General features: G+C 43.2%; 1 protein-coding gene across 2 annotated transcripts; it reads left to right on the top strand.

Annotated features, from left to right (window-relative positions):
* The first annotated feature begins 547 nt into the window (after positions 1–547).
* n4bp2 (NEDD4 binding protein 2) lies at positions 548–15,299 on the top strand. 2 transcript variants are annotated; one of them, XM_080721712.1, is made up of 17 exons: positions 548–938; positions 1,504–2,150; positions 2,244–2,503; positions 2,805–2,929; positions 4,644–4,732; positions 4,991–5,067; positions 5,241–5,381; positions 5,520–8,257; positions 8,619–8,704; positions 8,996–9,041; positions 9,144–9,367; positions 9,802–9,929; positions 10,135–10,261; positions 10,851–11,027; positions 12,034–12,202; positions 12,734–12,857; positions 13,588–15,299. In XM_080721712.1, exons 1-17 carry the CDS (start codon positions 683–685, stop codon positions 13,661–13,663), a joined length of 5,490 nt encoding a protein of 1,829 aa, XP_080577838.1. In that variant the 5' UTR covers positions 548–682; the 3' UTR covers positions 13,664–15,299. The 2 variants fall into 2 exon arrangements, with proteins under 2 accessions (XP_080577838.1, XP_080577837.1); XM_080721711.1 differs by having other exon boundaries at positions 1,504–2,503.
* The last annotated feature ends 1,230 nt before the right edge of the window (positions 15,300–16,529 follow it).

Below are 16,529 nucleotides of genomic sequence, written 5' to 3'. Positions count from 1 at the left end.
GGAGGGACCCCCATAATAAGAGAAGGTTTTTATGGCTATAGTAGCAGTGATTCCCAACCATTTTAATTTCAAGGACCCCCAGTTTGACATGCATCAGGCTACGCCGGACTAGCCTGGCTCCAGCCAATAGACCCGCCCACTCTCTGAGTGAACTGCATCGTAGAGTCTTGAAATCAGGCTAACGCCGGACCCCCATTTAATGGCATTTCTATCTCTGAGCTAGACCCCAATTTAGTAAAATCATTAACTCTGAGAGTGTACAAATGAGTGATGGACCCATTAGGGTCCATTTGTTTCCTAACTATAATTTAGCTGGGAGACCCCCTGGAACTCCCTCAAGGACCCCTGGGGGCTGGGGGTCCCCGGCCGGATCCCACTTTGAGAAGTGAACCCATGTTGTAAATAATTCAGACAGTTCTGCGTTTCACCGCTTGGCGTGCTGTCAGCTAACGTAACCTCGAGTTGTTTTGCTTTTCTTCCATTGAAGCCCACAACAGAAACTACTACTACATACGCGCTACGGTAGCCATAGACAGGGTGAGCACTGAGCAGTGAGTGTGTGTGCACTTTAGCCAGGAGAGAAGCACATTTCAGCTCTGTTGTCAGACATTATTCACGCGCATCAGCAGCTAATGAGAGCAAGTAGCAGGTGGTCCTCCTCGGGTGACGACGGACGGTGAAAATGCCAAGGAAAAAGAAGAACGGACAGAGCCCTGCCAGAGTACCAGCACCACCCGGGTTGTCAACCGAGGGCTCCCGTTCCCAGGAGCCATTCGGCGGCGGCGGTGCCATGGCGAGTAACTTTACCCCCAGCAGCAGCTCCTCCACTGCACTGTCACACTGTGACAAGGAGACGATCGTCAAAAACATGCAGGAGATGTTCTCGCATTTGGACCACGAAGTCATTTACATCGTCCTCGCCGAGTGTGATTTTAAAGGTAGCACTATTAACTAACTAACCAACACGGAAGTCTTGTGCCAATTGCTAGCCATCTTGCTATCCAAATCCAACTTTTTGGGGGAATGCTGCTAGGTAGCTACAGCAGCTAGCTCAGCTGGCTGGCTTGTTTTGAAGGTTGACAGATAAGAGGGGTGTGTTGCATTGAACTTGAATCCCATTATGTCGTTTCAGACACATTCTAGCGGATTGCCCATTATGTCTTTGATATTATTTTCTCCTCATAATACTCACTTTACCTCACATTCATGTTCACCTGGCATGCAAGTTCTACGTTTGCTCAATACCAGTACATTGTTCCACTCTTGTGTGTGTGTGTGTGTGTGTGTGTGTGTGTATGTGCGTGCGCGTGCGTGCGTGCCTGTGGTCTACTCAAGACATGCAAGCTGTTCTGCATGCACTGACGTGTTTATAAAGTGGCTCACAGTTGAAGCTTGAAGCAGTGATATTAATTATTATTTTTGTCAATTTTGATATCACGTGCAGTGGCGTAATTGTATTTATAGCTGAGATAAATGCATGCATGTTTGTTTCTCTTCCCGTAGTTGAGAATGCAATGGATTCTCTCTTGGAGCTGTCGGTTGCTGCTGAAGACGCAGGTCCCTCCATCTCTGGCTTTGAGCTCACAGCTGCGGCCCTCCTCGATCCCTCCCCTGTTGAATGTGTCCCAGAACCGGACTCCTCCAAACAGTCACAACTCCCTTCCTCCACATCTCCTCTGCCAGAGGATCTTGACCTACTGATTGATCAAGAGCTACAGACACTGACAACACAGCCAGGATTAAAGGAAGACCTGTATCTTTCCCCTGCAGACTCCCTCATCTCTTTTACTCCACCTACGGTCCACAAGCAGGCGCTCCCCGAGTTGCTTCAGTCCAGCCTGGATCCTGACGCCACAGAGGCCCCCAAGAAACAGTCCTGCCTGGCAGGAGTGACCTCAGAGCAGACGGGTCAAGCTCTCTCCCCACTTGACCAGCACAGTTTTGTGGGAGAGGAGGATGGTACGGGTGTGTCTTCAGTACTGGACTTCAGCTACCTGACCTCAGGAACACAAGCAGCCAAGCAGCATTCTAATCTGGACCTAGGTGCCTCTGGGCGTCCGTCAGCATTCCAGGCCTATAGAAAGCAAGACCAGTCGCCAGCTCCCGCACATACACCCACAGGGGAAATAGTGGGAGGGGCAAGATCAAAGGTGAGTACTACAAGTAAGGACCCAGTTAGCAATGTGCAATTATCCTGGAATCCTGATGCGACAGAATTCTTTCCCTACACTGATGGAAAGCAGGGTCCAGTCTTCATTACTCCTGTGGTTCAAAAACCTTCCCCATGGGAATCTCAACCACGACCTGGCTTTCCCTGGATGGGCCAGAGGCCTATCAGTCAAGCACCTCTCAGACCATCTGCTACTATTCCAAAGTCCTGGGCCCTACCTGCTGCTCCACAGGGCCCTGGCCCTCAGATTCCACTCAACAGGCTTCGTTTGGAAGGGAGGGTCCTTGTGATGCTACGAGGTGCTCCGGGGTCTGGAAAGTCCACTTTGGCCAGGTAAGGATGCTGTGTGTACAGGTTTGTCTAATAAATTTAGAATATTATTTGGAAAAAAAGCAGAATATGCCATAGCATCCCAAATCATCACTGACTGCGGAAATTTCACACTGGACTGCTCTGAATTCAGAAGGTTGACATGAATCCTTGTTTAGAGTGGTGTAATATTTTGAGATATGAATTTTAGATTTTCATGAGCTGTATGCCATTCAAATGAAAACATGTAGTTTAAATGGTGTTTTATTATTAAGATATATCAATCAATAAGCAGTTTATTTGTAACCTGTGTGTATGTGTGTAGGGCAATGTTGGAACATAACCCAGGTGGAGTGGTGTTGAGTACTGATGACTACTTCAGTCGCAATGGAACATACCACTTTGACCCTTCTGCTCTGGGGGAGGCTCACGAGTGGAACCACCAGAGAGGTAAATACGAAGGGTCCTATTTTTGGGAAACCATTAAACTGGTGTGAAGTAAAATGCAGTCAAATGCCGTTTATGGGGCGTGGAGACAGACTTTTCTGAACCAGAGAGGGCGCAGAATACCCTCTTCTAAGTGGCGAGTGGCTAGTAGAGGAGTGTTTTAAAGTGAAATAACACTTTAACCCATTAAAACCGGGAAAGCATCAGTGTAATTTTAGATTTTAGCTTTGGCTATTCAAAAATAGCAGATATACAAGCTCACAGCGTGTCACTTCGTGCCGCGCTGCGAGCTTGTACATCTTCTATTTTTGAAAAATATAGAAAATGTGAGTCGGCCTAAGCATTGGTGCTACAGAATGGGTAGCGTTTCCCAGTGTAATAACACTGTTACAATGATACCCGGTAGAGAGAACATGCATACACACAGAGATACTAGACAGGATCGCCCACAAAGTCTCTTTCGGTTTTAGCATGGGGGAAATTTGATTTCCCCATGCTTGGCCTCATAGAGTTGTATAGTTTACATCTTACAAGACCGTTTGTATCACTTTAGATTGTGTAGATGGACAACTTTCTGATTTGAATTCAATTAGAAATGATATTATTATGTAGCAGACAGTGAATACTTTGTGTTGCTAGACTGAGTTTGAACGCTGACAACAAGTTGTAGATAAGGTTAGAATGTAGGGAGTAGCGACAGGTTGAAGGTCACACAGCTGCCAGCAGAAGAGTAGGCCTTTGTTTTACGATTCACACAGCTTAGTAGAGGAGTCCAAATGTTTTATTGTTTTTCTTTAGCCAATTATAAGTTGACAGTCAGGGAGAGGGAGGCAGTCTGTCTTGTCTGACCCTAACCTCAGTGGGGGTATTTCTGAATGGAGGTCTGCCCCCTGGTGGAGGACGTATCTTTTTGTTGTGTGAGGGTTACAGTGCTGTAAATACATGTTTTCTATTATATTTAACATCGTTTCTGAGGCAAGGTTTGCTGATCTTTTGAGAATTTCAATTCCGCTATAGACTTTTAGACTTGGAGTCCATAAATTAAGTAGGATTTCCATGTCATTTCCAATCCAACTCTGTTTAATTTGCAAATTTAGCCTTCCTTGTAGAGTGGCAACAAGGATCTATGCCTGTGATCTGGTAAGACATGTCGCCTAGTACCGTATTCTTCTTTTAGAGCATCTGAGTTTGAAAACCCACAATCTATATACCAGCTGGGGAAAATCAGTTTTTTCCCCAACTTCGCCCCAGCTAAAACACGATGCTACGCAGTGTGAATGTATGGCAATAATGTATTTAGCTGACCAATCATTAAGCCTTTTATGAAGAAAAAAACCTATGGCAGTTTTGTTGCATACAAGCATTTAACCATTGCCACATGTGGATTAGCATGCATAAGAGAAATGTTCTTTCCAGCTTGATGGATTATATTTTTGAGGTACATATCTGGGTGTGCCTCCGTCAACTAAAGTGATTACATTTTTGTTGCTGTTGCCGTTTGCCCCAAAATAAGTCTTAAAAAGAATTATAGCAGTAAAATAATGGTGGTAATTTTGTCTTTGGAATGAATGATTATTACTACTCTAGATTTGCTACACGGATGTTTTAAAACTGCACTTTGAAATACATTTTCAACAGTCTGGCTAGGAGGTCATATTTTCGTTTGTGACCCCTCTGTGTTTTTCTGTCTGTGTTTTTCCCCACCTCTATTCAATAGCCAAGGAGGCGTGTATGAGTGGTGCTAACCCCATCATCATTGACAACACCAACATGCAGAGCTGGGAGATGAGACCCTATGTTGCCCTGGTCTGTCAACTTGTCTTCAATACCTGCAACCTGATCGTTTCTCTCCTGTTTTTGACTACTTATTTAATAGAAACTATTGTTGGGCTTAGGGTTATTGTTAGTCATGAAATCAATTTAATTTGTATTCTTTTACAGTATGTTCTGGGGCCATAATGAGTCTTAAACAATTAAGAAAAGGTTTGTTTTTAATATCCATGTGGTCTTGGGAATCTTCAGAATAGTTCTGTCTCACAAGGATATTGTCACATTTCCCCCTAGGCTCTAAAGCATAAGTACAAGGTGTTGTTCCGGGATCCTGACACCTGGTGGAAGAACAAGCCCAGAGAACTTGCGAGGTAGGAAGATTAGGACTCTGTACACCTAATTAAGTTACTGTGTGCACTCTGTTTCTGTCAGCCTTGAAATGAAGATAACGACTGGTGACAGCTGGCTCTGTTGCTGTTGATGTCTTCTTCCCTTTGTTTAGCTTATATTTATTTATCCTTTATCACTATCTGTGCATTTATAGGCGTTCTAAGCATGGTGTACCGGTGGAGAGGATCCGGCGCATGCTGGACAACTATGATCGCTTTGTTTCTGTCCAGTCTATCATGGGTTCACTGCCCCCTGAGAGGATACAGGCTGTCCGCCAGGGGAGCAGGCCTTCACAGTGAGTGTCGCCGGCCGACTCTAATTCAAAAATATGTTATTGTAAATCTGAAAAGTATTGGTCATATGTCCTTCCTTTTAGAACTATGGACATCAGTAAATGTGTTCAAACTACTGTTTATACCTCTGCTTTTCCTAGGCCATTGTCCTCTGACGCAACTCACCCTGACATAGTGGGAAAGCATGGATTATCCAGGAGATCTGAGAAGCCTTGCTTCCAAGCCCAGCTCTTCTCCTCCCTCCCTGACGTTTCATCTTCTGGGGGTGAAGGGGTGATGGGTCTGCCAGCAAACACCAGCCACAGCTCCACTGATTATTTCAATCCTCTCTCCAGTGAAAGGGTGCAGGAAAACCCTGAGGTCCCTGATGGGGATGAAGTGATGGATTTTATGGAGTTGGATTCCGAGCTAGATGCCCAGTTAGAGCAGGTTCATGCAATGGGAGACCAGGGAATTCCTGACTGTATCGTGGAATCGGTGTTGACGGAAGATCTCTATTCTGACGAAAGGCCTGTGGCTTTTTCAGAGTCCATCGCCCAAAGAGTGAAAAGAGAGAGGCGAAGTAGAAAGTCTGATTTTGAAATGTCAGAGCCTGCTGATCTCGTGAAGGATACCAACCAGTCGGAGAGAGACGCAGGTGGAGTGGAGGAGAAAGGGCAGAAGAAGGCTAAGGCAGCAGTTGGGGGCGAACTGTCAGGGGACGGGAGTGAGAAAGGAAGACCGGAGCTGTTGGAATTTGTTGGAGACTGGCCCACGAAAGGGCCAGGGCTGGAGCAACGACAGGGGAGGAGTAGAGAGATAAATGGGGAGGAAGAGGGGCAGGTGAGCAGAAAAGTAGATGGCCATGCTAACGGAATGAAAGCACGGCCAGGCCCTGATGTAACAGAGTTCCAGAGGCTTCTTGATCTTATTCAGACAGGTGTAACCTCCCCTGACTCCGCCCTTATTCCTGGCTCCTTGGAGGACTCTGATAGAGAAAGTGAGGTGGGGGACAGGACACAGGACAGTGTCAGAGATGACCGTGAAGGGAGAGATCAATTCAAGAACACCAAGGTTGACGGCAATAGAACTGAATTACCTGATTGTGTATTAGACTGGAAAGTATGTGATTCTTTTGTACTGAAGGAGCCCTCGCGAACTATAGTGGTTGAATCTGGAGCGGGCGTCAGTGAAAATGGACGAAGGAATGTCAACGAGAGGAGAGATGACATATTAGAGGTTGATAAAGAAAAATATGTAGGCTTGGAGTCAGAAAACCTCAGTGCTTCTCTGTCTTATCTCAGCATAAAAAAGGATGTCTATGATGGTGCAGAGGCTGACCTGTGTCATACTGATAAGGTAAAGAAAGATTTCTCACACGGCTCCTCTCTTATTGGCGTCCCCATTGATGCTCATGGCGAGGGGAGTCGCAATCCTTTCTTTGAGGTTGAGGGTAACGCAGAATCAGATAGTGGCCCACTTTCTGGGGGCAGTCAGGAGCGAAAGCAACGCCAGAGTCGCAGGTCTGGAAAACAGTGCAAGTTAGCTCTTACCTTCACTCAAAACTCTCCCTCACCTAAATCCCTCAAAGACAGTCCTCACACAACAACCTCAAATAGTAGTCATCGCAGCATTGAATCGGATGTTGAGCTCAACTCTAATCCTGACTGTAACCTCACTCTTGATCCCAAACTAGACTTTGACCTGTCCCTTGACTCCATCCCAAACCCTGACCATCTGTCACAGGTAGAATACCTTTTCACTGCCCCTAACATAGATAGTGGTTGTCCCACCCAAACAGATCCCCAAGACTTTGCCCTTCTTTGGCGCCTCAATCAGCACAATATCGCTGATGACACAGTTGTGGCTGCGGGTAACATCCCCAATGACATCACAGTCCTGTCAGCCAACCCCTCTCGCTTCCTTCCTAAGCTGTCTTGTACAGCAGTAGTAGTTGACCCATCTGGCCCCAGTGTGGTACCCGACCGTGTAGTGCACGAGAAAGGCACACAGGTGGAAGAGAAAGAACTTTTGGGGGTTAGAAGCCGATTGGATAACCTACGTATCCTCAGCCGCCATTTTAAACTGGTCTGTTTTGATACATTGGAGGATCTATATGACAAATGCCATCAGGACTTGGAATGGACCACCAACCTGCTGCTGGACTCTCAGGAAAGGTTCTTTAGGGATGAGGAAGGCAAGGAGGATGACATTGTTTTGGCTGAACATGATGGCAATCCACCTGCACTATGTGTAGCTTCAGCCGTGGACATTGACTCTAGTGCGTTAGATGAGCTTCACCCTGAAGAAGAGGTAAAGGTGCAGCCAGCTGGTGGTGTAGAGGATGGTCACAAGTCAACCAACGCAGGTTCTCCCAGTACGACAATAAAGGAATCATGTGGCGGTTCTGACGTTGAGCCCGAGTCAGCAGGGTCAGTCATCGAAGGGGCAATTCCTCAACTTGCAACCATTAACAAGGATTGTTGCGATGAAAGACTGCAGTCCTCTCAACCACTGCTCAGTCTGCTTGGAGATGTAGAAGACAGAGAGGGAAATGGGGACACCATGCAGGCAGGGAACATGGAGACAAGTACATGTAAAGACATCGACTTAGAGGGAAGATCTTGTGGCGGGGATGCAGATGATGGGGAAGCACGTGGGGGGTTAAGGGATGAGAATGGGGGAGATGAAATGTCTCACATTGATGACGTGACCCGGTCGCTTGTAGTTCAGCTTGAGGAGATTAAGAGACGAGAGGGACAACAGAAGAAGGAGCAGAGGAAAGAACTGAAGGAGAAACATCGGAGGCACCTGGAGATTCAGAGTGTAGAGCTCAAACTGCCAACTGAGTTGGCAATACAACTCGCTGAACTCTTTGGTCCTGTGGGTATAGACCCAGGTAACTATTATGCTAACACACACTCTGTGTGTGTGTGTGTGTGTGTGTGTGTGTGTGTGTGTGTAACTAGTCAGGGTCTAATGGCATCTCATCTCAGGGATTTCAGACTTCATGTGACCATTCTGTGATTGTTAGACATCCATGACCTACAGTATACAGTATTTTTGATCTGACCGCCATTATAAATTAAACTTAAATATTTAAGGCAATAGCTATGACATTTTGAGCCACGCCGTAAAACTGTTGCAAGACTTCCCAATACAATAACTGTCCAAAGTTCTTGAGCCAAGCTTTGTGAAGGTCTAATATGGAGCACTGACTGATAGGAGTGTTAACCGTCAGTCCCGTCTTCTCCATTTAGGTGCTTGCTCTGCTGAAGACTATGCTGTGCGGATGGACCTGAACCTAGCAAAGCTTCTCCACCAGAAGTGGAAGGACTGCGTCCAGGTCAGATGTTGTTCAGTTAGCAGCCAGTTTAGTATTATCAGTTGAACCGATAAAGCCATCTCACATTCCTATTCAAGAGCAAAGTACAAAGTGTATCCTAATCTCAGTTGCGTCTGTGTGTGTGTGTGTGTGTGTGTGTGTGTGTGTGTGTGTGTGTGTGTGTGTGTGTGTGTGTGTGTGTGTGTGTGTGTGTGTGTGTGTGTGTGTGTGTGTGTGTGTGTGTGTGTGTGTGTGTGTGTGTGTGTGCGCGCGCCAATGGTAACCTTGACCCCTGTGAAATATGTGTTGCAGGAAAGGCAAAGACAAGCAGCACTCTCCTATCACTTGCTTCAGGAAAGTAAGAAACATCCACAAAAATAACATCATTATTCTATAATTTTATTTAAACTTCACAGCAATTTCTGTCACCGTCTTTGAACACTGGCCTTTTCATCTCCAGGTTCTTCTCACTGGGGAGAATCCCATCTTTACAGGACTGCACCCAGAGAGGGGCCACAACCAGCCCACTTTCTCCTTGGTACCGATGGTTATGCTTCACTAGGCAGCCAACCAGAGGCCCGGGATGATGGACCTTTCATGGACCACTGGAGTCTGCCCCAACACCATGTCTCCCTACGGGACATTATGTCAGAGGAGCAGGCTCTGCAAGAGACCCTGGTGAAGGTAACATGAATACAATCATAAATGAAACATACTCACATGATCCTTTCAGTCTTTCCTTGTGACAAAACAATAATAAACAATCTAAATTAACATCTCCTTATTTTATATTATTTTGCTTGCGCTTGGTTACCATCCGCTACATTCTCCTTTTGTGTACTTTCCAATTATTTAACCACATAATTTACACTGGCGAATTTGGGAAAATCTAAATATATATTTATATAAAAACAAATTACAGTCTGACACACAACAATTAAAGCGAAATGAAACAAAGACAGAAAGAAGGGACAAAAATGTGGGTGGCTTAACCCCAAGTCTCCCTATCTGATTGAATTTGTAATACTCAGGACAAGTCAGCATGGTGTGTTAGGAACTCTATATTCTACCCCCTAATAACCTTACTTCACCTCCTACCCTTCCTTCTTTTTGTGCAGTCCAGGCAAAGTGTAGACCAGGACAGGTGCAGGCGTGATGCTGCCACCATTTTGAAAGAGAAGCAGCTCTTCTCTCTCTTCCCAAACATCGACAGGCACTTTCTCCAGGACATCTTCAGGGACCACAAGTGAGACCTGGGTGAACGTTTGAGGTCGTTTTGTCACAGTCAATTGAATGCACTGGATATTAAATGCCTCATGTTGATGCACGCCACAATATACAGTTAGGGTTAGGCTCTCAAGTCTGATTAGTTTATTTGATAGTTGTTTCAAAGGCAAGTGTGGTACTGTACGTGTTTTGACCACTGAATGATCCTTGTGTATTATGTCTAGCTACTGCCTGGTACAGACGGAGCAGTTCCTCCGCTCCCTACTGGATGAGGGGCCAGTCAAGACGGTTATTGCCCCCGAGGCACCCAAATCTGACACCCACAGGGCACCCAGCAAGGAGAGAGAGAAGGTATATGCTTGTATGTTCTCCCAGCAGTTAGGGCTGTCACAATTATTACATAATCGTCTAATCGTGATTATTTCACATAATCGTGATTATTTTTCATAATCGTCATAATCTTTTACATGTTGAAAAATGTTCATATATATTTTTTAAAGTAAAAAATAGTGGAAATAGCAGATCTACAAGCTCACCACGCGTCGCGATGCGACGCGTTGTGAGCATGTAGATCGTCTATTTCCACTATCAATGTTCTTTTTTAAGTATGAAGTTGTCCAATATGTCAGTAATTTCTTTGTATATTTAGGTTATGTGTCATATCTACCATGTGCAACTTCAAAGCCTAAAAGCCAAACAGAAATGTGATTGTCAACGACAAAAACACAATTAAATCGTTAATCGCAATTATTTGAGTGACAATTAATCGTCATGTAAAATGTCATAATCGTGACAGCCCTACCAGCAGTATGCTAATTGAATTGGGTAGGACTTGGCAGTAGTGTTTGTCCGTCCTTACACTATTTGTTAACACCATTGCCGCCTCCTCATCAACGTTTCTCTTTCCACCCCACAAACCTTCTTTCCCTAACCCTGTCAGAGGCTGAAGCCCCCAGAGCCAGGCCTGCCCGATTACCAAGATGTGGAGGACCCAGAGTACGAGGACTTCAGGGCTGAAGCCAGTCTGCAGAGGGATAAGCAAAACGAGTGCTTTGCCAAGGCCGCAGAGGCATACAGTCAAAATCGCAAGGACGTGGCATCCTTCTACGCACAACAGGTGGGCTTCAGATAAAGAGATGCCATCAAGGCAATTCAATGTGCTTTACATAAAACATGCAATGAAATGTGCAATAAAACGTACATTTGTAAATATGGATGGAAGGTACTTTGAGGAAGAACAAGTATTCATAAATTATATGAAATAAAGCATACCCAATGAAACACTTGTGACGTGTTGCTGTTGTTGAATAGCAGTAGCACATGGCTGTAGTCTATCTTCCTGTAGGTGCTGAGGATGACATATTGAAGACTGCTGACACAAATGCCTAGCTTATTTAATTTCACTGTGTTGCAGACAGAAATAACATTGACAACTGTGTGGTTTGCTTTGAGTGGCAATTTAGAAACGAAACGGCAATGCACACAGTACTATGCTTAACCATCACAGTTGCTATTGTAATTAATAAGAGTAGATGGTCTTACTAGAACTGGATTCTAGTACGATGCCTTTGGCAATGTCAGTATTAGGGTATGTTCTTATTTGGGACTAAAGGTTTGGTAATGGGACATGGCAGTTGATGTAAGGTGGAACGCATTTCACCAATAGGACTGTTCAGAGTGTCAAAATGGTCTGTGTGAAATTATTTGGGTTCTGCCACCTTTTAACCCTTTAATGTAGGTATTTACAGAACAGATTATTTTTTCAATAACTTAATTTTTGTTCATTTATATCTCACTTAAAAACTCATTCACTGCCAGAGTAAATACATAAATAATCCAGCTCCTGCCAGCAAAATCAGCGTTTTCCTTATAGTCCAGGGGAGTTTTTTCTGCAAAAAATATCTAAAAAATTACTTTTTATATAGCAGGGAACCCCCTAGTTAAATTGTTGATCAGGCAGTTGACCGGCAGGGACAACGCATCACACAATGAAAACTATGCACTTGACTGCAGGGAACCCTGACACCTTCAAAACAAAATTGTACCTTCTTGGAATCGGTTTTGATTAAATATAATGTCTTCATAATATAAGTGTGTGTGTGCTCCCGTTTGCCTGCCTGCAGGGACACCTCCACGGTGAGCGACTGAGAGAGGCCAATCGTCGTGCAGCAGCCCAGATATTTAACAGAGTCAATGCATCATTGCTGCCATGTAACATCCTGGACCTCCATGGGCTGCATGTAGATGAGGCCATACAGCACCTGGCCCAGGTCCTGCAGGACAAAACCGCAGGTACTGACATTAAGCCTGATTTGAACTAACTTAATCATACAATGGTGTTATATGCTTGTTCTAGATCTGCTATTTTTCGCATTGCAACACTGTCGTACGACAGACCATAAATTAAGCATTGCAGTACATATAATGCAGGGCTTCTGTATGACAGAAACATAGGGATATGTTAGACTGAAAGACAAGTTGCCTGCATGCATGATTTTGTTAAGGTCAACTTCATAGCAACTGAAGGTACATTTGTAAGACGGACAGGAAATCTAAACTCCCAACATAAATGATTAAAAACGTCTTAAAAGCAAAGTGATAAAAAAAAGAAGAAAAAAGAAAACGATAGGCAACTACAAATATATCCATTAACAGGAGTGCTTAGACACTGGAGAAAGCTGTTTGCGAGCGTAATTATGTCTTGTCCCAAGACTCGTCTGTGACGCCATCACTAATTCACTGCACTCATTCACCTACAGTGTGCAAATCTTCTCCTTGGTATACTGTGCGTTTGTTTTAACCTCTATATATCTGTGTGTGTAGCGTATAAGCAGGGGCAGTGTCAGCTTCAGCTCTCTATCATCACAGGAAGAGGGAACCACAGCTTAGGCGGCGTGGCCCGCATTCGCCCTGCTGTCATAGAGTACCTCAACAGCCACAACTACAGGTACAGTATACACACACAAGACCGCGTATCTGCAGATGTTTTATTTTTTTAATACGCAAACTGTTCATAATTGTATTTATTCACTTAAACGTCACCAGACTTTCCACCTCAGAGAAAAGCCTGGTATTCGCTCTAAACTGGCCCTTGTGATCCGGTCTAGGCGTGGCCTAAAACGAAGGAGAAAAAAAAGTTTGTTGGTTCCAGCCACCTGATGACTACAACATGACATATTGACATAAAGTTATTTTCATAATAATGTGAATCAATTAGTTCATTCTTGCTAGTCGCGCTACAAGTTAGAATAAAAGATGAACATACCAAATGATTTTTATACCAAAAGAAACAAAACGATTATACCAGTTTAAACATTTTGGAGGTGCACGGCACCGGTGGTTCTGGTTTGGTGGTTCCAGCCGCCTGTTGTGTTGTCTGCCTGATGACATAAGTTATTTCCACTCCCGACCGGATCAGAAACCCAAAAATGGTACTGATCCCAGGTTACTTAAACCATAACGCAACCCTTCCTTGTGAGCCTGTAGATTGCCTATTTTTGTAGAGAAAAAAAATTACAGTTGAAAACCTTTCACCTGTAAAGACATGCCCAAAGTAGGGACCGCATTTTGAAAGTGGTTAAAATATTGGCTGATATATCGGCCAGCACAGCCACACTCACATCGCAAAGCCTGTGTACAATATAATAATTGATCATCTCTTTTTTGTTCTTTCTTAGGTTTACTGAGCCAAAGCAAGGTCTAGTGTTGGTCTCTCTGAACTCAACGGAGGTGAACAGAAGCCAGCAGGATTGAGCAGGATATGAGGGACTGATGTGAAGCTGCAATGGAGGACAGCTCCTCTCTCTATACCTCTTTCAAATGGTGTGCTTTTGTCAACCATTTGACTTAATCTCTCTGTCATTTTACTACTTCTACTCTGCTGCTCTCTCTCCCCTGTTTTCAGTTTGTCAAAACAACACCGTAAAATTAAGCCCTATTTTAAATATTTTCAAAATGTCTTTTCCCCTCAAAAATAGCCAATCAGCTATTTTGCGAATGTTTTCTTTTAATGTTTTGAAAGTTTTCACCTACAATGACATGCCCAAAATAGGGCCATCATGGCCCGAAGTGTTAAACTTCGAGACCGTACAGGTCCATTTTCATGCTCTTGAGAGTTAAAGTACCACTCAAGATTTCACTGTAGATTAACGCTTCTATCTTGTCTCTGCAAGTCTGCATCAGTGGTTAGCAAACAATGTGGCTTGAGACAAGTCCAGGTGGCAAGAGGAGGGCTTTTTATTTTTCGTACATTGGTAGCAATGAGCGAGCATGTTTCCACGGGGAGCAGCTGATGGCTGCGCACATGGACAAGCTCGCTGTTGCGCATTCATTTCCCAAATACAGAGGCAAATTACCATACAAATAATTTATATATTATATTTATATTAAATGTTTTTATTTGGAATTGGGAAATTAAAATGTTTGCAGATTTATTAGAGTGATAACATATTATAGGGGCTATTTTGCACAGACATGAGTACAGGTGTGCCTTGAGATATTGACTTGTCCTTTGTGTGCCATGGCCACAAGAAGTTTTGAAAACCACTGCTCTAAACTCTCTTCCTCTTTCCTTTTTACTTGCTTAACCTTTCTTCTCTTCGTTTTAGAGTAAGAGCTGCCAAAGTGTAAATCTATCACATGAAAACATGATTGTGTGTGTATATATAAATTATATATTAATGGACTGTATTTGAATATGAACCAAACACTTATTAGATTGGGATCAGTTTGTATTTTTGGAGCCAGATATCTGATATGAAAACAAGAATGTACATTTTATTCTTTAGAAAGGTTTTATCGCTACATTGTATTTACATGTTTCCACATTTGCCTTTATGCTTTTTAAACGAGGATAAATGGAGAATATTTTGGAAATTATGTTTTATACTGGTACATGAGTCATATTTCGTTTTTTAAGTAATATACAAAGATGTTTTAGAGGAAATTTTCGCATTTTATTGCAATCCTAACTATGTGGACATTAAATTGTTTTTAATGCAGACTCAGATTAGCCTTACATTTAAGTAACTGGGACAATCTTTTAATGTGTCGTGTCACGTGTGGCAAATTAGTTTAAGAGTTTGCCTTAGTGCCTTTGAGAAGCAATTCACAGAATACAGGTCAATTTGATTTGCTTTAACGGGACAAAGCAAATAACTTGTTTCTGCTGCTACAGTTTTGTGACTCAGGTACAGTAGGCTATACTACTTCACCCACCTCAATAATTAAGTTTAATTCTTATTGAGGCCAGTTACAGTAGCTACTTGTTATTCTCTTAAGCTTTTTCCCCTCCATGTGCCAATACTATCGTTCTAGCGATAGGTATACTCAGGTTGCAGGTTTAAAATATTTGTTCGGTTTCTTAACATGTGTCGTAGACTATGTCTAATAGGCCTAAGTGGAACAAAGAGAATTTTGTATTTTTGTATTGTTTCTTATTATTTTACATGCTGTATATTGTTGAATAAAGACTTTTCTGATCTGCTTTGTGTACTTACATATTTATTTCTGAGAAAATTAAATATTGTACCTCTCTCTGCATGATAAAAATTAAATATATTACCTCTCTCTGCATGATAAAAGTGTCAGTGGATGGTTTACATTTTGAAAGTAAGGACAATTGGCTGTGTCCAAATATAATATTTTCATGCCAACTGAAAACTCAAAGAAATGGTAGGCTTTCCAGTCCAAAATCTGCTTTTGAAACGGTGGTTCTCAAAAGTGGATTTCAGGGACTCTGTTTCCTTTATGGGGGATTGGGGGTCTAAATTGACCCTTAGTTACAAGTCCAACATTGACGTGTACAAATGGAACCAAATGAACCCTAACGGGTCCATTTGGTTCCATTTGTACACACTGTCAAAGAGAACCATTGTTTTTAAACAGCTGTGTCGAGTGTCGTCGCATGCAGAGGAGCAGAATCGCATCACCATCATCACCCACTGACTCCTCCACCCGTCACCAGGCGGATGCTTTCAACTTCCCGAAGCGTGCCGTTACTTTTGGTATTCATAACTCGTAAAACAAAGGTGCTCATCCGTCCATCATCATCAGCGTTGTTTGTTTGTTTAAATTTGATGTGATATCAAGGCAACAAGTTTAGCCACGGTAAAAGTTTATTAAAATCAATTACCTGCCCTCCCTGCTTCAGTTTCAGTGGAAAGACCTTTGTCTGGGCTTTGAACCATAGACAATATTGAACTCGTCACAATAGCAGCATGCAACATCCGCCCCACTGTTACCACCATTTAGATACGATATGTCGACAGAGAATACAGCAGGTAAGACTATTGTTTTGACGTTTCCTTGTTTTATCTTTTGCTATTGTCTACCTTCACGTTATTATCTGTTTTTTGTAAAGTGCTTAAATAAATTCACGTCCCTCTGTTAGCTATTAGGCCTACAATTCATAATAGTGTGTTGTTTCTTTGTGTTATAGACTATTATTTAATTTGGATATTAGGCCTATCCGATCTTCAACCTAACAAACTTCACAAAAGTGAATACAGCTTCACAATACTTTAAAGGTATACGCTGCTTTGATCTGTGAAAGATTTGTCACATATTCTAGCCTACTAAAGAGAGAAGCTCCTATACAATTCTTCTAAAGAAAAAGTGA

The sequence above is a fragment of the Nannobrachium achirus genome (genome assembly GCF_963921795.1).
Source record: "Nannobrachium achirus genome assembly, chromosome: 3".
Classification (NCBI taxonomy): Eukaryota; Metazoa; Chordata; class Actinopteri; order Myctophiformes; family Myctophidae; genus Nannobrachium; species Nannobrachium achirus.
Note: the sequence above shows the minus strand (reverse complement) of the source record. Positions and strands in the feature narration are given on the sequence as shown.